General features: G+C 38.4%; 1 protein-coding gene and 1 long non-coding RNA gene across 5 annotated transcripts in view; both read left to right on the forward strand.

The window, feature by feature from the left end:
- nat16 (N-acetyltransferase 16) overlaps positions 1-10,131 on the forward strand; it is a 40,537-nt gene extending 30,406 nt beyond the window's left edge. For 2 of the 3 annotated variants that reach the window (XM_051375239.1, XM_051375240.1), the window contains one exon: positions 210-10,131. In XM_051375239.1, coding sequence (XP_051231199.1) covers positions 210-438 — 229 coding nt within the window. In that variant the 3' untranslated portion in view covers positions 439-10,131. The remainder of the gene's footprint in view (positions 1-209) is intronic. The other variant, XR_007880296.1, reaches the window with a different exon arrangement.
- Positions 1-24,084, forward strand: part of LOC127349486 (uncharacterized) — a 228,663-nt gene that overhangs the window by 96,047 nt on the left and 108,532 nt on the right. The gene's annotated exons all lie outside the window — the stretch shown is intronic.

The following is a 24,084-nucleotide window of genomic DNA, read 5'->3' on the forward strand; positions in this document are numbered from 1 at the left end:
CCATAAGGAACTGTACAACAATGTAGTGGTGTGCACTGTTGTGTACCATAGCATCATTTGATTGTACCCCTGGGGGGCCCCCAAGTTTTGAATTTATTAGATACTACACATCATTATGTGTAGTATCTAATAAATGTAACTTATTTATTTAAGATGCACTAATACTTATCGTATCATTTTCCTTCAACTGGTACAATATTTGTCTGTAGGTATTATCTGAACATTGACATGTTCGGTAAAGACCTGGACCTGGCTCGGCAGCAGTTCTTGTGCCACCTGCAGCGCCACACTGCCACCCTGAATGGTCACGTGATGTGCCAGATGTTCCTGGACCCACCACTCTGGAAGCCCATGGCAGAATTCTGCCACAACAACTTGAGCCTGGAGCTAGTGAAGGAGTACACCGAGCAATGCGTGGTGGAGTCAGATGTCATCTAGTTACAGAAGGTGGATGGAAAGGGTTAGAAGATGAAGGAGCCAGAATGGATAGAAGACAAGGGTCTAAACAACAAGGAATGGACACAACTCATTTACACTTAGCAGAAAAACACAACCCTCTGTATTGAGGAGATAGAAATCAAGCAAACAAAATGTCGTTTCTACAAAACAAAACAACTTAGATAACATACGAATGCAGTAAGTTAGATTTAACAATACACAAACAAATATAGGGCGTGGATATAAAATCATGAACACATCATGTAATCAGCTGCAATAGTTGATAAATAGTACATTTCTAAAGTTTCTAATATTCAATTGGTGTCAACTTTACTGTCATTTTAAGTACCATTTCTAATGCTGTCATTTTAAGACGTAATATTAATATTAATTGCCCCCAGTATACATAAATCCAGAAGTTTTGGACCTCATCCATAGCGGACAAAACATAACCAAACCCAAATGTTCACAAATTAAATTTAAAAAGAGACCCAATCCAAAAGGGGTTCAATTGCCAGTCAGCACATTCAAGATGGTTCACAACTGATCAATGGTGCAAATTTGTGGGTCAGAATTTGACCTTTGTCTGAAAGCCACAGCAAGTGAATCCAGAGTCCTGCAAATTTTAGCCAGAAAATAAAAAATAAACACTACAAACTATATCCTCAAAAGTGACCATAGAGTTGAATTATCACCTTATTAGCTTGGCTTGAATTTAGGTTTTATCACAATGATTACAAGTGTTTGTGATTTATGTCCACCTTCTGTATTTTGTATGACATGGAAGGGTGTAATAGGAGTGATGAACTTGGGGGGAGCTTTCTCACACCGGTAGCAGTGATGTAACCTAAAACCTAAAACAACATGCAAATGCTATTCTTTGAAGAAAAGATTTAAATACCCTTAGGACATCTCAAACCTTTCATCTCTGTTCTTTCTGTAAATATGAACCTTCTAAATATGTACACAAGCTGAGTTGGGTTACTAAATCTGCACAACTCTGAAGGCACTTTATTAAAACTACACAGACAGGTTGTGTCTACGTTAGAATGAAAAGGAATAGTTCAGGATCAAATAGGGGTAATTTACAGATCCCATCACTCTAATGTTGATGGGTGCTTCTATTAACTAGTACTACCTTAGGAACATCAACAACAAATCTCTACAGAAACAACAAACAAAGCCTGCTAGTGAAATGAACATGCTCAGTCACAAAATGGCTGACAATTTATCCTTCGTTATGGTCAAGCTTATGTCTTAGCTTTTGTCTTTTTTGTTTCAAATCTTTGACTGTATATATATGTTACTAATTTAATATTTTCACTTAAATGCTGCAATAAAATTTTAACAGAAATGATTAACTTCTGAAGCTGTAAGTGAAACCTATGCTTACTTTTGTAGATCGCTAGCATAATGCCAAACAAAATGCTAATGCTTGAAAATGTTAAAATGACTACTGTGCAGTTTACTACTGGCTTCAGCTAACGCAGGGAGAAGGAGTAGAATGAAAGTAACTTTGTTAGAATTAACAGAGGTACACGTTTTAACCATCACTAATATTAGCGGACAAAAACCTTTTAAATCGTGTTCCCTGTCACAAAACAAGACCAGTGTTCAGATAAGGTTCAGTCATTAATGCACTAATCTCTAGTGTTTTGTCTAGACATGTATACAATATTGTGGGTTATACCATGGCCAAGGACAGTACCTACTGGATTCTGCATGACTGACACTTGTCCATTAAAATCAGGACACCTCAAACATGTTCCTTCGGCTCAGTTTGTTTCCTATGTAGTCTATGAGTTACATGAATGGCAATGTCAGTTGGCACGAGCTCAGACTGAAATACCTTAACTATTGGATTTTCATGGAATTTAGTACAGACATGGTCACCACAGGATTAATCCTAAAGACTTTCATGTGCCACCTGTAGGCCTAGCTTAGGTTTTTACTTATCTAGTGGATTGGAATTACACTTCTGGATTGGCCCACAATTTAGTCTGTAAATTTGAACATATTCATCCTCAGGATTAATTGTAAAAATTTTGATGGTCAACATTTCAGTTTGTCTCACACTTTGTTATATGACCAAATACCTGCAAAACTATTGACATTCCTATCAGCCTTAGCTGTAATTTCTGCTTACTGCTAATTAGCAAATGTTAGCATGCTAACATACTAAACAAAGATGGCAAACATTATCCTTTTTTTGTGAGTATGTTAACATGCTGACATTAACATTCAGTTCAAAGCATTGCTGTGCCTAGCCTTACAAAGCAGCTAGCATTGCCGCAGATGTGTTCCTTCGGTAAGTGGCCATGGTATAAGCACAATACCAGACACTGATGTGTAGCCATATACAAAATAATGAACTTGGTGGAGGAAATGACACTCTACTTCACATTCACTGGCCTCCACCTACCTCTCCACTCTTTTCTAGGACACCTACATTATCACCTACATATGTGATTTCTGCTAGAGGCAGGCCCAAAATGTAACATTTCTCTCATGATTAACTGCCCCTTTCGCATCCATAGCACAGCCCACACACTCCCTAAATCTCCCTTTAAATGCCCATATAGAGGGTGTGATGCAGGACAATTTGTCTGAGCCAGACAGGAATATCTTTTTGGAAAAAACACATAAATAGAACTATTTTACCTTCCCGTTGCCTTGACCAGCTTTTATTTTGACTTTGACCACATTCTTCTTCTTGTATGCAATTTTATAGGTGTGAGGATGACTGGGCCTATTTGCTGAAGAAGTATAAATGATGAGTCAAATCTTTAAAAAGTTTTACAAAAAGGAAATAAATGATTAAACAGACCAGACAGTTTTTAAAATTATTAATATTTTTGGAAAGACCTATTAGAGTTGCCATAATCCTCAACATATTGCAGGGAGTATAACAAAATAAGAAGACAACTATCTTTTTACCCTATTGTTTGTAACCAAAGAAAGTCACCACTCATCTAAACTGACGCCCAATTATTTGCTGCCACGAGTGAAGATATGGAAGGTTGGAAGGCCATGGGAGTATTTATTTTTACGTTTCCTCATGATCACAGAATATTTTTTGTGATCTATTTATAAAGATCTTTTTATAAAATCGTTTTATCTTGGCACAGAATCTTTATTTTGTGATAACATAACCCAAACTGTGTTCTCATGATTCTGACATGATAATCATGTATAATCAGCTAACATAAGGTGGGACACCATTTAATTTAATTTAAAATGAGCATGAGCTTACTGCGCATTGTATAATAGTATTCTTATACTGGTGTGTGGTAATTTGATTGAAGTTTAATCTTGGGCTTCACAATATCAGCTGAAATAATGATGGTCTGAAACAACCACTTCCAGACAGGGCTTCAAGATTAGGTAGTAAACCAGGACCCACTTTATAATGTCAGCTGATAGTGTGCTGATAATGTAGCTCATATTCTGGTATTCCCATTGTAATTACTCAAATGATCACAAATGTATAGCCATGAATCTGAGGCTTTTAGGGATCCATTGGGGTCCGGGGCCCTGGGGCAGTTTACCTTAAGTCAACTATAGCTCCAGTAAAAGTCTGTGTAATAGCCCTATAATATTTGAAAAAGTTTCATAGTGTGCCTTTGGAAGTGAATAAGTGGACTAGTTTCATTAAACATTTGCTACTGTAATAATAATAATAGTATTACTATTGAAAAAGATTTGACAGTGGCAGGAAACAGTTGCTTTACAGTATAGTCCCCTTGTGTTGGCTGATCATAGCTCTGCATCATACCATCCGTATCATACCATCCGCAATGGTAGCAGGCTAAGCAGGGTAGACCATGCGCACTTCTTGTTAGCCACATCCTCCAGGTAGTCCTTGGGGGGATCCCAAGATATGCCCCAGTTTGTTGGGATATGTATTCACGTCAGCATGTTCTGTGTCTACCCTCCCAGTTGGACCAGCTCGGAAACCCTCTGAAGGGAGGTGTCCAGAAGGCATCCTGATCAGATGCCCAAACCATCTCAACTGGTTCCTTATGATGGGAAGGAGCAGTGGTTCCAGTCTTTGACACTTGTAGGTTCCACAATCTCATTATTTTCGTCATTACCAATCATTTAGGGTTGGAAAGTAGATCAACTGGTAAATTCAGAGCTTTGACTCGACCATGACAGTCTGGCACATGTCCATTTTACAGTTGGTGCCGCACTCATTTGTCTGTCGATCTCACGTTCCATCTTATCCTCACTTGTGGCAGTTACTTTCTTTCAAACCAAAGTGAACAGGGACCATCATGGTAGTAGAGGAAGGCTGGAACGTAATCGACCGGTAAATCCAGTAAATCAGGCTCAGGTCCCTCTTCGCCAAGACAGCTTGGTAAAGCATGCACCTGACTGCTGGCACAGCACCAGTCTACTTGTCGATCCCGCGTTCAATCTTATCCTCGTAAACAAGACCCCAAGATACTTGAACTCAGGTTTCTTGTTGGCAGCTAATCACTCCAAACTCAGAGTTGGCAATCCACCATTTTCTAGTAGAGTGCCATGACTTCAGATCTGGAGGTGCTTAATTATAGCTGAATTACCACACATGAACTTTGCCCATTTTTGTGTAATGATCATGAGAAGTCAGTTTTGATGATTTTGTGATCACATAAAAAAAGCTTGTTCGTTTTGAGAACATGGTTTTCTTGTGCTTTCAAGAAAACAACTACCAACAATCATTGAAACCCATGTGCGTCACTGCCTTCTGTATGACGTTGATGTCTTGGAAGATAAAGATTTTAAAAGCCTTTATCCAGTGATGAAGAAATGTACATATGCAGCCCCTTTCCACCACCCCCTGCCCCCACGCACAGCTGAATAATCTTTGTGACATACTACGTACAATTAGCTGGATATTTTCCTCACAATCAAATACACCCTCTGTTACGTTTAACATGACCGTAACCTTAGTTTTAACAAAGCAAGTAGGGATATCTTCATTAACTTATTTTTTGTTGTCGTGTCATAATAATATGTAATTCATGTAAATACTGTACGTCGCACTGTAAAGTCACTGGAGCTTGTGGGATGCCAGACTTAATGTTAACACTTGAATGGCCAAAAACTTATGATAGCCTCATTCTTAGGAAACAAATAGTGGACAGTCGTGGATTTATCTCTTAAAACCTGTCAACCCATCATTGATCACCTCACTTTAAAAAAATAATAGAACTTTCTATTTTCAATGTTCACTCAATGTGCCCTGCTGCCACTTCACTTCACTTTTAGCCCTATGCTATGCTTCCTTGAGCTCTTCCCTTTCTTTGGGACTTTTAGGGATCATTTATTCATGGATTTCTTTCCCATCTACAAATCAACAATCCATTGTAAAACTTGTTAGTGCTTCATCTATCTGAAGGCCTCGGTATGCTTCAAATTAAGAAAGTTGTGCTGTGTTTATACATGTTACGAATGGCCACACATCCTCTTGGAATCAATCCACTGCCTCTTAGATCTCTTTTCAAGAGTTCTGTGTCTTTTGCATGTCTTTGTAGTCTGGTTGTGATGAAGCACACAAATGGGGATATCGTTTCACATCAGTCACAATCACATTATCAGAAGGGTGTTCTAGAAAAGTACTTTGTTTAAAGCATACTGAGGCCTTACGGTTCAGTTTTGACCCGTAATACTGGAGTTTTTTTTGTATCAACAAACTTCTTTTTACCCATGGAGTTGCTTGGGTCATGGTGACATTAATACATTGACCTGTTCAGTTTCAGTTTATTTAAGCTACTATTTTAAGTTCCATCAAAAACACACTTTTTGCTTTAACATGCCTCATTAACTGAGTTTTAACTTTCAAAACTTGTTTGGCCACCACATGCACACAAAAGACACAAAAAAGGGATGATTGCATTGTTTGAATATTGATGAAATGGTTTATTTGTGTGTAAAGATGAACAATTATTCCTCTGGTACCATCAGTCTAACAGTTTGGCCTCTAACTCTATTAACTTACATGTATTACCAGACTGTATTGGATTAAGAGAAGTTTTATGAGTAAAAAATTCTATAAACTTAATCCAGTCATCATCACTTGACATCTTTTGGATGTTTTCATTATGACGGATCAGGAACGTTTGGTCATTCCAAACTATTTGGCATTGGAATGCAAATGAATCTGGTTTCATTCTGTATTTCTTTGCCTTGATAATAATCAAAATTGTTCATTACATATCCAAGTCCTTAATGTACATGCTTTCAGCTGGTCAGAATTCCATCTAACACCAGTGCCAAAGGTGAAGAAAAAACTGAGTCACTGAGTTCTGCAGATTGAGATCAATCCAACAAATGTGGTTTGATGAATTTCAGTGATAATTTAAAATTTGATCAAAAATACTTCTACATACTGTATGAAAAAGAAGAGATCATTAGATCTAACGCTTGCTAGTTTCCTACAATATTGTTGTGATTATTTTTACTTAGCCTGAGGCACTTAACCCCCAGATTTTGACTGACCCTTCTTAATTCCTGCCCCTTTCGGAACCTCGGCCAACTTTCTCTTTTCCTTTATTTAAGATACCAAATTTTGAAGATGGTTCAAATATAGTGACATCAGTGACAAAGATTATATAGTCACATTTTAAGAAAGCTAAGATTAACTAATGAGCGAGCTAATCTACATCAATTCTTATCTAGCTAATACGTTTCCAGATAATTAGATAGCTGACGATAGATGTAGACTAGCTAACTTTTTAGCTTGCGTTTTTCTAACATTAACTAGTTAACCTGATGTGATTATATACATGTCTCTTTTATCTTTTAACCATCTTTCAAAATGTGGTTGTCTTTCCAACATAGACAAGCTTAGCACATAGCATATCTAAGCACAGGGAAGGTGAAAGTTGACCAGGGTTCTAATCAAGGCTTGCTCAACTGGAACATAGAGCAAAAAGGGGCGAGAGTCCTTGGATGTGCATTTTTCAGTACCACTTTCACATACAGGATGCTTATTTATAATGTCACTTATAGATTCAGTAAAAAAGCTGTTGCTTGACGGATAAACATAGGCCAAGAAAGATCATGGATTAAATCTTTTGAATACCATTTTTTACTTTAAAATCCTACATTGTAAAGGGTTTATACATTGTAACTTTGTTAATTAATAAATAATTTATTGATGCTTTATAGCTCAGTAAAAAGTACATTGTGAAAACCCATTTAGTGTACAGTATACCATCTTCTTGCATATATTTAGTATTTGCACTCTTTAGCACACTTACCATGTACTTTCTAGAAAGGGACTGAAGATTTTTAAACTCAGTTTATTAGCAGATTTTTAAGCTTTGATGGCTTCTTAGAAAGTGAGGACTGGGACACACTTCTCTGGGCTGTTAAAAAAGAAAATGTGCTTGGCCATGGTCTCTTTTCAGACTTACACTCTTAAGGATTTTAGGTACTGGGTTTTACATTTTTATGTCAAAGGTGGTGGAGCTCTGCTCCGCTTAGCTCTGCAGAGATGTTTAAATGTGTCTTTGCGGAGATAGAGGGTCATGAGTTTCCCTTTTCCTTCGGGGAAGACAAGTCAACAAGTCTTCCAAACAAAACAAACAAAAGCAAAATAAGTCATTTCTCCAGAGTAGTGTCTTCTGATATTGAGACCCCACTGGCAGGTTGACAGCATTTGTCATTACCCACTGAAACTGTTACAAATCACTGTAACAAAGATTATCCATCTGACGTTTCCTGATCTGCCATCTCTGTGGCTAGAGTTAGCTTTAGGTGCGGAAGCTACTTGGTTAGTGTGGAAATACAGTGGTTGGGGTTAAAAACAGGTACTATGTCAAGGTTAGCCTCCATCAAAAGAATTTTGATTCAGAGAAAGTTGGTAGGAAATGGGAAACCAATTCAAATCACTCAAAAAAGACCCTATGTTACCCCATCCTTTACCACAACTAACTCCTAATTCACATGCTCAATAGAGGTCCCCACCAGGTAAAAATATTTAGATTATTTGGATATACACCAGCCAAGAGGGCATTTCACAACCTAATAATCCAAAAGTCCTTTGTACAAATGGTTTATTACTGCTTTATAAATGTTGCTTTAACCATGAAGCAAACCATTAGTAATAACTTCTAAAGCCTGGCACCACTGTCTAATAAAGTATCATTTAGAATGGGTTTATCACACGACATATGGGCACGCATCACCAGCATGTACAAGTCAGGGATACTAACACAGAGGATGTATTTGATGATGAGCAAAACAAAAAAGAAGGCTTAGATTAAAAAAAAAAAAAGGTTAAACAACTTTAAAGATTGGTTAGAGAGCCCAGTAGTGCCCCCAGATCCTACTAATCAGGGAAAGTATGTCCAGCCATGAAGTCAGATGTGTTTCCAGGTTTCCAGAGTGCTGGATGCCTATGCTTACTTCAGACTTTGATATAAAATAATGCACAAATATACAAAATGTGCAGTAGATACTCTGGATTTTATGCATAGTATTTCTTCACCGGATGTGGAAGCATTGTGTGCTAAATGTGTGCCAAATTTCATGACTGCTAAACATCTTTGTGTGTCAATTAGCTTGCAAAAAATTATGAAAAAGCAGCAATTTTCTAGTTTTAATTGGAGCTTTAGTTGAAAACTTAGTCTATCTATGAATTAAATGTTTGTCTTTTTTCCTTAAACAGTAGTCCCATATAGCACACAAACAAAGGTGATATAATCAGTGGTTGAATGTGACACTGAATTGAATTATTGAAAGTTTTTTTTGGTTACTTATAGCACTTTGTTTGAAAAATGTGATGATTGTATACTTTGTATACAAGTGAATAAAATGCTAACACATTGTGCTGCAAACCCTGTAAGTATTACAGGTTTAAGTGTTATATTAATGTATGTTTTACGGATTACTGTACAAGCCATTGAGTTAGTGGGTAAAGCAGCATGCACTTTAGTTGTCTTTGGCAATAATAGATAAGCTCCCATCTCCTAGTAGCACCAACTTCAGTGAAAAACAAATGTTCTTGTCGCAAATCTTGAAACAATCATAGAGTGTCATGTAAGATAAGCCTTTCTCTGTCGGTTCAACAATGTTTCTTCAAAGCTGAACCATTTCACAGATGACATGTAGAACAGTTTGTACATCAGTATACAGTGGCATTGAAAATAAGACGATGTTTTGTTCTCAGAAAAGATTAACAACTTTACGTTTAACACAATAAGAGGTTGAGATGGCTGTGTTCTGAAGGAGTAATGCGGGTTTGGGTTAGTTAAGCCAAGAGATAAAAAGTAACTAAGTACATTTAGTATACTAGTTTTTAAGTATTTTATGTGAGTAATTCAACTTTGTGTGATCTTATACTTTTACATTTCATAGAAATATTGTCCTTTTTACTCCACTCCATTAACCTGACAGCTGTAGTAACTAGTTTCTTTAAAGACTAACGTTGTTACATGCAAAATATAAATAAGATGCACTGCTAGAGTTTAAAAGTAGCCAGTGTGATACTAGAAATGTGTAGGCTTCAAAGATAATTTTATTTTAATATGCACTCAGTGATGCAAATCTTTATCTCTGTACATTAAATCTTTCTCTGTGCTTGATTTGTAGTGATTGCTTTATCATGGCTTGATTGGTAATGCCTTGGACCTCCAGATGGGGGAACATGAACAAACCTTCCTCATTTGTTGTATTTCAAGTAAAGACAAGTGATGAGTCTGTGTTTTCTTTCACATTATTTTCCTCCTTTTACAGAAGTGTGCCAGGATTTTTGGAAATTCTATTTACTTCCTTTCCGAGAGTTAGCTGAGAATGGATATCAATTTCTGTGCCTTAAAGAAATAGTTCAAACCTTTAGAGAAATTGTATATGCTTTCTTTACGACAGTAAGAGGTTCAGATTGATATCAACTTCATTTCTGTGTGTTAATTACAGAACTGGAGTCGGGATATAGTTAGCGTGGCGTGGCATAAAGACTGGAAGCAGGGGGAAACAGCTAGCCTGGCTCTGTCTTAAAGTTCAAAATTAGTCCTACCAAGCCCACTGATTCACATGTTGTATCTAGTTTGTTTAAGTTGTACAGAAACAGAAACACAATTTTGTGGTTGTAGGGCTTATAATACATACTTGAACTAGCTTTAGAGAAGACCATGAACTTTTTTCTGAGCATTTAAAACCAATTTTAGACTAAGCAGAGAGTTTGTAATGACTGAAATGAAGTCTGTGTTGTGGAGGGACCATGAGTATAAATTACAGTGTCATCAGCTTAAAGGTGTATTTTTTGGCTTGAAAGTCCTAACCTAAGTCATTTATAAAAACAAAATAGGCCACAGAATGGAACCCTGGTGAACACATTTGGTTAACTCAAAAAAAAGGGATTTGTTGCCCTCTATAAGAGTTTAATCTGCAGAACAATATTTCTTGATGAAGAAAAGTTTCAGTCTAGCGTGGATTGCTAAATATCACAACAACAACGTCAGTGAGCCCAGGTTTTGCTCTGACCAGGTATGAAACCTGGAACCCTCACTGTGATGACAAGACTTTAGGAGGCTGGACACATCACACACCCGACTGTAGTCCAAAAAGATATAGTTCAAACACGTAACTCCCTTTAAAACCACAAATAGTCCCTTTTCATTTCTGTTTGTGAATTAATTAAACAAACGAGATACAATTTGTTCATCAGTAAGCTTTAGAGGTGTTAGTAGGTGTATTTTTCAGGATAGGTGTTTCCCCCTGCTTCCAGTCTAAGCTAGGCTAATAGCGTCCTGACACCTGCTCTGTACTTAAAACTGCAGTTGATAAACTTTATAAAAAATAACTTACTGGCACTTTGTGTTGGTGGCATGAAACTTTGGAACCATGGTGGATTCTTGCGAATGCCATTAGTAGCAATAGGAGGAGCCAGAGGAACCTGATTTTTCCACACATTATCTGTCTCATGTAGTACTAAGTATTTAGCAGTTACCTACTGTAGCTTTAATACACAGACATGAGACTGAGATAAATGTGAGCATCTCAGTCAGAGAAAGAAGGTTAATAGCTGTATTATCTGAAATGTTGAGCTATTCTTTTAAGTAAAGGGTCTGGAGTCAGGACACGTTTAGTCTACTTAACATAAGTAGGGGTGGGGCTCTGGCCAAAAGAGAAACATAGTTGTGTTTCCTTTGGTTTAACACCAGCAGAATCTGGAGAAATTAGATATTTATAGTATATCATATTAATACAACAGTATGCAATATAACGTGAAAACATCCATCAGTACTTGTACTTCTGATATTTTGCTACATTTGACCTTAAATACTTATATACTTTTACTTCCATAAACCTATGAATGCAGTATTATTATTCCATTGTGGTACTGATAGCTTTACTTTAATAAAGGATCTAAGTCCTCCTCCCACTACTGTTTACGTCATTCTGTGGCTACCTATTATAGTTTTATCATAGCTTATAGTGTGATATGAAAGTATTTTTGTGGCACAACACTTGGATTGATATACAGTGGAAATAGTACTACTATCAATAGAAGATCAACAAATTTGAAGTCATAGACAAAATTGTTTCTCGAATCCCATTCTACACAGCACAAATAATGAAATTACATACATTTATGTTGCTAAATACAGACTATCAAACCTTTTCTCACAAATATATGTTCCAATGTGTACTGTACATACAGTATATATAAACTGGTAAGACTAATGACAGGAGGAGAAATACTCAGACTGGGACAACAGGATGCTTTTGGAGAAATTAGTACAAGTATGAAGATACATTTGTGAATGCCACAAATGATCATTCATATTTGTAAATCTTTTTATCCATGTTAGTGGCTCACTGGATGGCGGTGTCAGTCCGGTCGGTCCACCACTTCAGACCAGATTGAAATATCTTAAGTTTTGATTGGATCCCCAGACATTCATGGTTCCTAGTTGTTCCTAATTTCTTTTTGCAACACTAATAGGCCTTTTCCTCCTACAGGGAACCTAGTTTTGAACCGTTCAGAGCATTTATACCAAAAATAACTTTGTTCAGAATCTGAAAAAGTTGGTTTTCCTTGGGAACCAAAGAATATCAGGTTTTCCGTGGGAACCAAAGTCGGTGTGTCATATTCTAGAGGTTGTTCTGTGCAGCGCCATCTGTTGATGATGTATCCAATTACACAACTTCCACTCCAAACTTGTGGAAACGTAGGCTGGTTTGCTAGATAGAACCAAGGTTCCAAGAATCTTGAACAAAAGTAGTTCAAGAACCAGAACTAATTTGCTGAAAAATGGGACTATGAGGTTGACATTTGTGGTTCTGAGTAAAATGTGTAGACAAGACAGATGTATGCCATGAAATTTGGTTTGGATTCATTCCCCTTAGGATGAATTGTAGTAATTTTAGTAGCCTTTTCATATAGCACCATCATCATGTCTTAATTTATGTTTAGCACTGTTGCCTCACAGCAAGAAGGTCCAGGGTTTGCATCCTGGTTTCAGCCAGGGCCTTTCTGTGTAGAGCGTTTGCGTGGGTTTCCTCTGGGTACTCCAGTTTCCCCCCACCATCAAAACATGTATGTTAGGATGTATGTTGGAGAATGACTCTAGTCAGTACTCATGACCAAGGCTACCTAGGATAGGTTAAATGCAGAGAATTAATTTCTCTGGGATTATTAAAAGATAACTTAACATTCCCACCAGCCTCTGCATACTGATATGCTAAACAATGATGGTGATCATGATTAACATTAAGGCTACCAACTGAAGGTCAGCATGTTAACATTTTTATTGTGAGCCATAGCATACTGGCATTGGAATTTAGCTCTGTTGTGTCCAAGCAGCAACCTCTGTAGCTACAAATGAAGCCAACACAGAAGTACCAAAACTGCAGTTCCTCTAACGGCCACTTGGGGCTGGCTCCAGCAGTGAGTCGATCTCCATATGGCTCCATATTAAAATGGCCAACTTTACAGCAGAAATAAACATGTTTAAAGAATTGTACAAAAAAGGCTTTGGTCTTCAGTTAATTTCCGCATTCAACTGGATGGCAGTGAATCTTTATACAACTCACCTGTTTAAATCATATTGAAGGTTAAAATGCACTGAGCTCCCCTTATTCATGTCCTATTAATGCATATTACTAACCTAACACCTTCTCCAGGGTTTTTGTGCTTTCTCATCTCGCAGGTTCTCATGGATCGTGTTTGCGCCTGCTGCCCTGGTCCTGCTTGACACCTACTGCTAATATTATTGTTATTATTATCATCATTATTATGTTGGTTATCATTCTCTTCATCATTATTATTAGTCATATTTCTACTATTATATTTGTTATTCTTGCTGTTGTTGTTGCTGTGCATCTCTTTGTCTTTCTCGCTCCGGCTTTTTTTTTGGATTAGCCGAGAGCCAGCGGAGTCAGGACTGCCAAGATGGTGACGGCCGGAGCCAACCACACTGAGCTTCACAATTGCTCTTCAAAAACCTATGGGTGACATCACGGAAACTACGGCCAGTTTTAATTATATAGTTTATGGTTGTTCCTTAGTAGGGTAGCCACTAGCATGGCTGTTGACTCTTAGTATTGTTTTTTAATTTGTAGATAATGAAACACTCAGACTATTTTCTCTCTTTACTGTTGCTATACATCTTTTACATCATAAATGTAAATAATAATAATAATAATAATAATAATAATATAATCATATTTTCAGGTTTGCTGTGGTGATGTGAGTTTATTAAAGCATACCGGCATCCTGGTGAACTTACATACACAGAGCAGATCTGAGTTGGTAAGCTGACTCAGAGCAAATTAAATTATGTATTTTTATACATAGACCAATACACTAAACAGTATGTAAATGGAGGGATTGATCAGGCAGTCAGCAGACGTTACATGATTAACATCAGACAAAATAATAAGAATAAGACAAAAGGTAGTCATCAGAAGGAATGTGATTACCAATGGAGACAAATGGCAGGAAAGGTAGGTGTGTGGGTTTGGTCAAGGGAGAAGGAGACAGCAAGGATACACATTTAGTATATGAAGATCAAGGGACTGGTTTGGAACAGGGATATTTAATGTTTTGGCAATATTTTTCAAATGGTTAGTATTTTTCTGTGTGGTAGAATTTTGGTCAGATATAAACATGCAACATTCAGTTCCAATGACCGCACAAGTTTCTCTTTGAGAGGCCAGTAAATAATCCAGTGCAGCCTGGTTTTGTAAGGTCATCATTCTTACAGCAGTAATTTCTTGTGACAGCATGGACATGTCTTTTGCAGTAGAGTCTGCGAGATCTTCACCTGCTTGAGAAAGGTCTCTTATTTGATCCAAAGTTGCCATTAGTCATTAGTTCTTTTGGACTCCACACATTTGGATGTTCCCAAGTGAATGTTGCCCTTACCTTCAGCACACCATTTTAAGGTGTTTGGAACCACTGAGAGGGTGAGAGGGTTAGGGGTAGTGCAAGAATAACAGTTCGTGTAAATTTGCTCGCAATGTAATTTTCGAATTTGTGGCGGATTGGGACAAGTACAATGTTAATGGGTGAAGTTTAGCACAAGACAAGTGTCACAGGGAGTGACAGGCCAAGCCATCAATGGGAGTCCTTCTTTTGTGCTGTGTGGGATGGGCTTCTGGGACTCGATTGCTTGCGTTGTTCCTCTGATGACTGTAGGTGTTGTACATCTACTTCTGGGACTCAGTTACCTGCGTAGTTCCTCAAGGGGAGGAGTCCTTCCCAGGAAAGTGGTTGACCTTCTATGGCACCATAGGCGATGAGGAAGAGGACCCACCGGATGAAGAGGGATTCTGTTGATTCATGGTTCATGGTGAGGGAAGGCATCTTCCTACAGTGGGATCCAAGTGGGATGACTTTCACACTGGACTGCTATGTTGGTTCTAAGCAGACGTGTTGAGGTTTCGACCAGCTGGGTTTCAGGGCGTTTTCCTTCTGGAACCCTCTGATGCAGGCCCAGTGCCGTGGTTGACTGTGACACGGTTTGTCACTAGGCGGAGACTGGAAAGCTTTTATTTGTCTGTGGATTAGCTGAACAGCAGAGGTTAGAACAAAACAAATACATCTTGGACCCATCTATTGCATGGAGATTCATCTTTCCATACATGGTGCTGAGTAACTTGGTAAGAGTCATTGTTCTTTGCGTAATAGTTCCATGGGGTAGAAGTTTTGTAGAAGTCTTTCAGCAGGCATTTTGTTAAAAAATCAGTGTCAGCCTTTTTGCAAGTTTTAGGCTTCAGGCCAGTTTCAAAACCTACACATACAAATACAAATACATTTTGCAAACAAAAGTAAATTTTTTAAAACTTTAAAAGAGGATGCACAGGCACTGTCGTCTGTTGTCTTTCAATACTATCTGACACAACCGCTTTTTGCTCACATGTGACAAGCCATGTGACATGTGAGCTATCCACGGGTCCAGGAATTGTCATGTTTAACAGGTGGGGATATAATGAATCCTCTGTTTACCCATGATTTTGCCAAAGTTAATTAAACTTCCATAAGCATCTCTGGAATCTGTGTAAATGTTAACAGTTTTACCTTTTGTCAGGTAACTGGTTTCTCATCAGTATGAACAGCTCAGCTACTTGGGCGAGGCTTGAGGGTGGCAGGGTGGCTCTTAATTTGAAGAACTATCACAAATTACATACCCTGTGTATGGCACAGAGGATAGAAATGTAAAAGCAGCTGTAGCTATGGTTTTCAGACAAGGTGGATATCCTTTTTCTACAGGATCCAGTCTGAGGAAGAATAAGAAGTGGGTCTGTAAAAAGATTAATGGTGCTGAATGAGAAAATATTGTGTAAATCCACATTCTTATGTACAAAGGGAATTAAAGATTGGTTATAGTCAGGAACTGAACAGGAACACTGTAAAACTGCAGCATATCTGATTCTAAAGGAAGTAGGCTAACATAGCTTAATACTCCAAAATTGTGGAGTCATTCCCATGAATTAAACCTAATTAAAAAATAATTCTTAAAGTAATAACTCAGTAGTTGTAGTTATCTTAATTTTGTGTAGGTATTGGTGAGTAGATTCAAATCCATTGGTATCATTTGTATAAAGAAGATGCCTTTCAGTTAGTCTTACTTTATTCAGATTAATTCTGTTAATACAGTTTGTAGAAATACTGCATATGAGGCTAATATACTTAACTAAATGTAACTTAATGTATCCCAGTTACCCTAACAAGTCACTTTTACTCAAAGTATTTAATATGATTAAATTGGTTTAAGGCAATCAGTTTCCTTAAAATGTTTGAGTTGAACTAACTTATCGGGTTTTACAGTGTAGTACAGGAGCTGACAACAATGCATAGAGAAGTGTAAACAAATATTGAACTGAAAAGAATGTACTGCAGAGGTTAATTACAGCATAGTCAATCAAGTTGATTTGTCTTGCATGAATATCTTCGTTTAGTAGAGACTGATTTGTTGGCTTTTCAGCTGGAGGTGCCATAGACAGGGTTGATTTAAATTTAGTTGCTGACAGTTATAGAAATTTCTCACCCAAATGATTTGGCTCACCACAATGGAAGGAATCCCCAATGCCTTTGTTCCAGGAGAATGGCTTTGTGTGAATTACCTTTCTATGAGATCCCTCCAAAAACATTCATTTACACTTACTTTTACCCACAATTCAGTTCCCAATTCTTTCAATCAACATTCTACTCAGGAGCTACAAGTCATTTCTTTTGTGTATGGAGAGTAAATCAGATCCCTACAAAAACAAGATACATCTATGCTTTTTCTTACCCCAACCCAACCCTGCATAGACCTATATCTCTCTAGACAGTGTACCACACACTGGCAGTGTACCTCACACTCCAACGTCACCAATGGACAGTGTTCCCCACACTGCGGACCAGTCCTTTTAGACCCTCTGGACTAGTATATACCTGATCTTTCAAAGGATTCAACTATCCGGTCTTTTCCTTTAATGGCCATTTAATGTTTCCTGTATCTGTTATCTGAAAAGTTATGACCTATAGAAGAGCGAGTGAGATTCTATGGCAAGGAAGAGGCAAGCAAATTAAATGCAGACATTCCTAAACAATTCCTCAACAGAGGAAATGCAGGGAACTCATCCACTACAATTTTCACAACCACACAGCAAACTTAATTTAAAAGTTGGATGGCATCAACTTCTTTGGTACTCCAGCTTCACAGACCTCCGACAACACACAGCAACTGCAATTGGGTTTTTAAAAGGACCTTACCTCTGATATTTGGACTCTGGTTTACTGGTGTGTCCTTGGTCTGGAAACCATATTGTCGAAATAAAATCATTTAAGTCATGAGGCGAGTCGGTTGCCACATGTCATTTGGTTAGCAAGTCTGTAAAATGGGAGTTTTCTTCATCAGTGACTAGAAAGTTGCTTTTAAAAACAAAACAAAAAAAAGACCAACATTATTGTTCCAAACAAGCTATTGTTTCTAACCTAAAACATGACTGGAAGGGATCTTTAAGAAAAAAAAATGATATTATATGTGAGGAAAATGTAACATCCTTGGTTAAGTCTGGTATTAGATGATGCCGTTTTTTTTCTATTTTTGTGATTTTTAGATTCTCAGAATGTCACCACTCCCAATAATAACTCCAATCGAAGTAGTGAAGGCAGTAAGTAAGTAAGGTACTTATACAATTTCACTCTCATATTTCTACTTGGATAAGCAGCAAAGTGATATGGACTCTGATGAAATATAAATAAATAAATAATAATATAAATTACTGTAACCTTTGTAAGAAATGATTCAGTCTCTTCAAGAAACAATCAAACTTTAAAAGGTATACTGGATTTGTATTTTATTTTTACCACTAGTAGTGCTATGGAGCCATGTTTTTAAGAGTGCATCCCTGTTAGTATCACACGTGAGGACACCACTGACATGACTTTGACATGAACACAGCAAAACAAAGATAAATGCTACCAGTGATTATAAACTGTGTGATTCAAGGCTGGTTCAGTGCAAACCAGTGTATTGTTTTTTTTATATTCACTGCAACTGCAATGTTATAATGTTTTTGCATCTGAATATATTAACATGCTTATTATCATCCATGTAAAACAATATTCTTCAAAAAGGACAAAACAGTTACCTACTGTAGCTTTATTTGTCTTCTTTAAACTCACTTTTATCATATGTCTTTTTCTGAACTGGTGGCATTTGTTGTAACTATTTCAATCATTTTATCTTATTTGTATATTTAATTCTGGATCGTATGTGCTTTTATTATTATGTTCTCTTTGTAACTTTCGTTTTTAAAATGCTACAAAAATAAAGTTATTTTATCAGATCTATTGTAATCTATTCCACTGATGTGATCAAACCAGGTCAGTTCTCTACTGTCCATTGGTTTATGAAGGTTTTAATATTTCATCATAAATATCACAGATAATACCAGGTAGAGTAATACATAGTGTATATAATGTATAATTACACCAAGTAGTTTACAATGTGGCAGTGCCTGAATTGGACTGAATTATTTTGCTGTTTTTATCCTTTTTAACAAGAACATTTTCAATGATGTTAAGGTTAATTTTGCTGCATCAAAGTAATATTTTTTAAGACAATTATTTCATTACTTTTATTGTATACCCCTTGGAAAAAATACCAGTTACCTCAGTGGTGGGGAAGGTCATACTCACCAGAGGTGGCGATACAAGTGGTACAAAGGGTACAAAGGTCAGAAGTGCTGGTTCCTCGGTACTGGCGAGTACTGGTCTGTGTCAGACACTCCAGTGTGAAGATTAATATTTACTGCTAGGGGTGTAAAAATTGGAGTATAAAATACTGTACAGTGAATGAATAGGCAAAATAACCTAAAAACTACTAAAAACAGAATTTTCAGGTATAGCTGAATGTGGCTAAGAAAATTGCTAGCATTCACTCATAATAAATGCCAGTATACTACTGTAGACTCTAAGGGTTTGACAGTACACAAATTTCACTGTTTGGTGTATGTACCTCATTTTTGGGGTCAGGTTCCGTTTTGGTACAGCAGGGAAAACACAATAATTTGAAAAACAAACAAACCGAACCAACAGGCAATACAGCCACACTGAACTATGATTTTGGATACAAATGACATTTCTTTGCATTTCACATTGTAGCTCTTATATATCTCAGATTTTGGAATGATGGGTTGCAGTTTTTTTTGGATGTTTAACAGACAAAATGAACCCATAAAGAAGCCCTCACTGCATTTCTTGATTCCCTACTTCAGATTCTCTCCATACCTGTTGAAACTCAATCACACTTCAGCAAGGAGTTCCCTTGCTGTATTAGCAAGAAACCAATATAAATTAGCACACTTGCTACTGTATTGCAAAACTGTGGTGACAATACACTGTTTAGGTTAGTTTGGATTAAGTAAAAAAAAAGGAATAAAAGGAAGTCATTGTTTATTAATACCCCCGAAATGTTTCATGTACATGTTACATGTTTTGCAGATTATAGGTTCAACTGATCATGATTTATGCAAAAGGATAAAAAGAGAAAATAAGGAAATGAAATAAATGAGAGGTGTACTGTACTGTACCATTGTGATGGTGGGGGCTGGCACATTGTGCCTGTGCTTCGGGGTATGGTGTGACGTAGTGATGGGAATTCCGGCTCTTTTTAGAGAACCTGTTCCTTTGGCCCGGCTCAATAAAAAGAGTCGGCTCCCATGTGGCTCCTCAGATTTTTTGTTGCTTAAATTAATTTATTACCAAATTATGTGTAAAATGAATATCTAATGTTAATACATACATTATATCAAATGTTTATTATTTATATGGATTTATTAATATACTCAACATGGAACAGAGTGCTACAAAAATAAATTATAAAATACAAAAACAAAGACCCATCTCAATTCGACAAAAAGCTGCTCAATATGACATTTTTAACTTTGCACAGTCTACACTCTGCCTGTGAACTGTCTATCACATATATATACATATATGTCCAAACTTTACTACATTTCCTGTCACTCATTTTCCTCACCTTTCCAGTGTGTAGTCTCTGTCTATGTAGCCAGTTCTCTCGCTCTGTCAATCTCCCTCCCACCTTTTCACATGCTCACTGTGCGTCTGTAACCCCTCCCTCCCGCCCTCCTGCTGAGTGTAGATACTCCAATACTATCCAGCTGCACCCCTGGAGCAGAAGCCCCTGACGTGACACAAGCCTCTGGCATGACGGAAGTTATCCCTTTTCCGGAAGTGGCCTTTTTTCAAAATAAAATTAAAAACACTACTTCCCATTATGATGAATGGTTATAGTAAAACTGACGAGTAATTTCAGCGTGGTCTTTAAACTACCATTATCTCAAACATCTTAATCTTTCCTGTGTTCCTGTAGTCTGTGTACAGAGATGGATATTATAGCCTACACGTTTTCCTTTTATTACATAGATAACAAACAAAAAAAAGTGTTCATTAGATCAGGTTTAGTCTACTTTTTAAAGATCTAGAGGATCATCAAGGGAACTGCACATCAGAGAATCAAATGAAGCAATTTTGTGTTAAAGAAATTTACCCACCAGACATTGACCAAACAGAAATTTTGAGTCTAATTTCTCATGAAAATACAGATTTATAGGGAAAAAGTCCCAAATGGACCTCCGTGCCCATGTATATCATTTGATAATATAAAAAAGAAAGAAAAAAAGAAATGATAATATAAATAATGAAAGAACCAATTGTTTGGTCTATACTATAAAACCCTCACTCACTCAGTCGAATGTGTCATTTCTCACAAAAATCCACATGCTGTGTAAGAACTGATCCCCCCTAAGAAAAATAAAACTATTTGAGACCAGAACTGCTCATCTTTATTAAATATCTATCGTTAAAAGGTACAGTAAGTATCTCACAGGTTGCAAAAAACCTTTATCAAATGTTATCATTCACCCACTCTGCCCCCTGGTACACTCCTGAACTGCACAAAATGAAATCACGCAAACGACAGCTTGAAAGACTTTACAAGAAACCCGGTTTAACTGTTCATCTCCAAACTTTTACAGATTACCTCCTGCAGTACAAGGATGCCCTCAACACCACCCGGTCCACCTACTACTCTCACCTCATACACGCTGGCTCCACCAACCCCAAGGCTCTGTTTTCTACAGTAAATAAACTCCTCAAGCCCAGCGACAATACCTCCAAGTCATTCACCACTGACAAATGCAATTCCTTTCTTTCATTCTTTCAATCAAAAATCGACACCATTTATAACAACCTGTCCTCCGCTCCTGCCCCCACAGCCTGCAATCCCACTCCTTCATCTGCTCCTCCCCCCATCACCTCTCAGCCTCTGTCTCAGTTCTGCCCCGTGTCACCAGGGGAGCTGCCCAAAACCATGACAGGCATGAAAACCACTACATGTGTCCTGGATCCTATCCCATCTCACCTCATCAAGGACTCTCTACCAGCCATCTCCACACTCATCACAGAAATCATCAACTCCTCCCTCAAGTCTGGCTCAGTCCCCTGCTCACTCAAACTGGCTGCTGTCACCCCCATCCTCAAAAATACCTGGACTCAACCCTGACATCATGTCAAACTTTCGGCCCATCTCCAATCTTCCCTTTCTGTCCAAAATACTGGAACGTATTGTTGCCACACAACTCAAAACCCACCTCTGCGCAAATGAACTGTTCGAACCATTTCAATCCGGTTTCCGCTCCCAACACAGCACTGAAACAGCCCTCCTGAAAGTCACCAACGACATCCTCCTCTCCGCTGACTCCGGCCACCTCACCATCCTTATCCTCCTGGACCTCACCGCAGCCTTTGACACCAATCAACCATACCATTCTCCTCTCCCGCCTTGAGTCCTCTCTCAGCATCACTGGCACTGCACTCTCCTGGCTCAAATCTTACCTCACAGACCGACAACAATTCATCTATATCAACAACTGCACCTCTTCCACTGCTCCCCTGTCCCAAGGCGTCCCCCAGGGTTCGGTGCTTGGTCCTCTCCTCTTCATACTTTACCTGCTCCCCATTGGCAACATCATTCGCCACCATGGTCTCCACTTCCACTGTTATGCCGATGACGTCCAGCTTTATATCTCTACCAAATCCATCACCCCGGCCACTCACTCCACTCTCTCCAACTGCCTCACCGACATCAAATCCTGGATGCATTCCAACTTCCTCAAACTCAACTGTGACAAATCAGACCTTATCATTATCGGCCCCAAATCCCTCACCAAAACCACAGACAGTTTCCACCTCACCATTGACAGCTCCACCCTGTCTCCATCCCCCCACAGTCGCAACCTCGGAGTCATCTTTGACAATAACCTCTCCTTTGAACATCACATAAACCAAATCACCAGAACTGCCTTCTTTCATCTCAAGAACATTGCCCGTCTTCGCCCATCACTCTCCTTCTCTGCTGCTGAAACCCTCATCCACGCCTTCATCACCTCCAGAATCGACTACTGCAACAGCATCCTCTATGGCACACCATCCAAAACTCTAAATAAGCTACAGTACATCCAAAACTCCGCTGCACGTATGCTCACCCACACCCGCACCCGTGATCACATCACTCCCGTCCTCCAGAACCTCCACTGGCTCCCAGTTCCACAGCGCATTCAGTTCCTCCTCCTTACACACAAAGCCCTCCATAACCAGGCTCCTTCCTACCTCACTGACCTGCTCCATCGCCACAATCCATCCCGTAGCCTCTGCTCATCTGAAGCAAACCTCCTGACTCCTCCACCCCGGACCAAGCACCGAACCTGGGGCGACAGAGCGTTCTCTGTAGCTGCCCCCTCCCTCTGGAACTCTCTCCCCAAACACATCCGTGACTGTACTGACCTTCCAACATTCAAATCACTGACAAAAACACACCTTTTTAAAATTGCTTTTAATGTTAAGCTTAGTCTGATGTGTTTTTAATGTTTTACTATTTGATGTTGTTTTGCTGCTTTTATGTTTTTATGTAAAGTGTCTTTGAGTATTTAGAAAAGCGCTTATAAATAAAATTTATTATTATTATTATTATCAAACTAGCAGAATGCTAGTTAGCTCGTAGTTAGCTAGGCAACATTATCGACGTAGCAAAGCTTACCTTGTTTCTAAATGTCGCCTTTATTTGGCACGACGACTGTGGGATGTTACTCAAATTCCCACGTCTCCTCAACAATAAGTAATTTCTGGTATTCTACGTCACTTCCATCAAGCCAGAAGCTTGTGTTACGTCAGGGGCTTCCGCTCTGGGGCTTTCGCTGGATGCTACTCAGATACACAGACGCGGCCACACATCTTGACCAATCACGCGGCTTTAACGGAAAAAAATCCGGATCTGGCTCCCAATCAGGAGCCTGCTCCCGTCGTTCACTTCAAGGAGGCTCTTAGAGCCGGATCGTTCGCGACCGACCCATCACTATCACGTGCTGCCGTGCTACAGTAAGCGTACTGACTCACTTCCTGCTCTGTGTACACTGTTTGGTGCTGTAGCTCTGTCAGTGAACGCTAAATCTAAATTTGTTTTACTCGTTACGGCGGTTATTTTCCCGCTTAACATTTAAACGTAGACTAGTTCTACCTAAGCACTCGGAGCAACTTCCTTCTTTTAGCGACTTTTCGCCAAAAAATTTAGTTTTCACACACGCTAGCTTCTTTAGCATTAGCACGATGGCTTCTCCCTCTCCTCTGTCCTGCTC

This window comes from Dicentrarchus labrax, unplaced genomic scaffold (genome assembly GCF_905237075.1).
Source record: "Dicentrarchus labrax unplaced genomic scaffold, dlabrax2021, whole genome shotgun sequence".
Classification (NCBI taxonomy): domain Eukaryota; kingdom Metazoa; phylum Chordata; class Actinopteri; family Moronidae; genus Dicentrarchus; species Dicentrarchus labrax.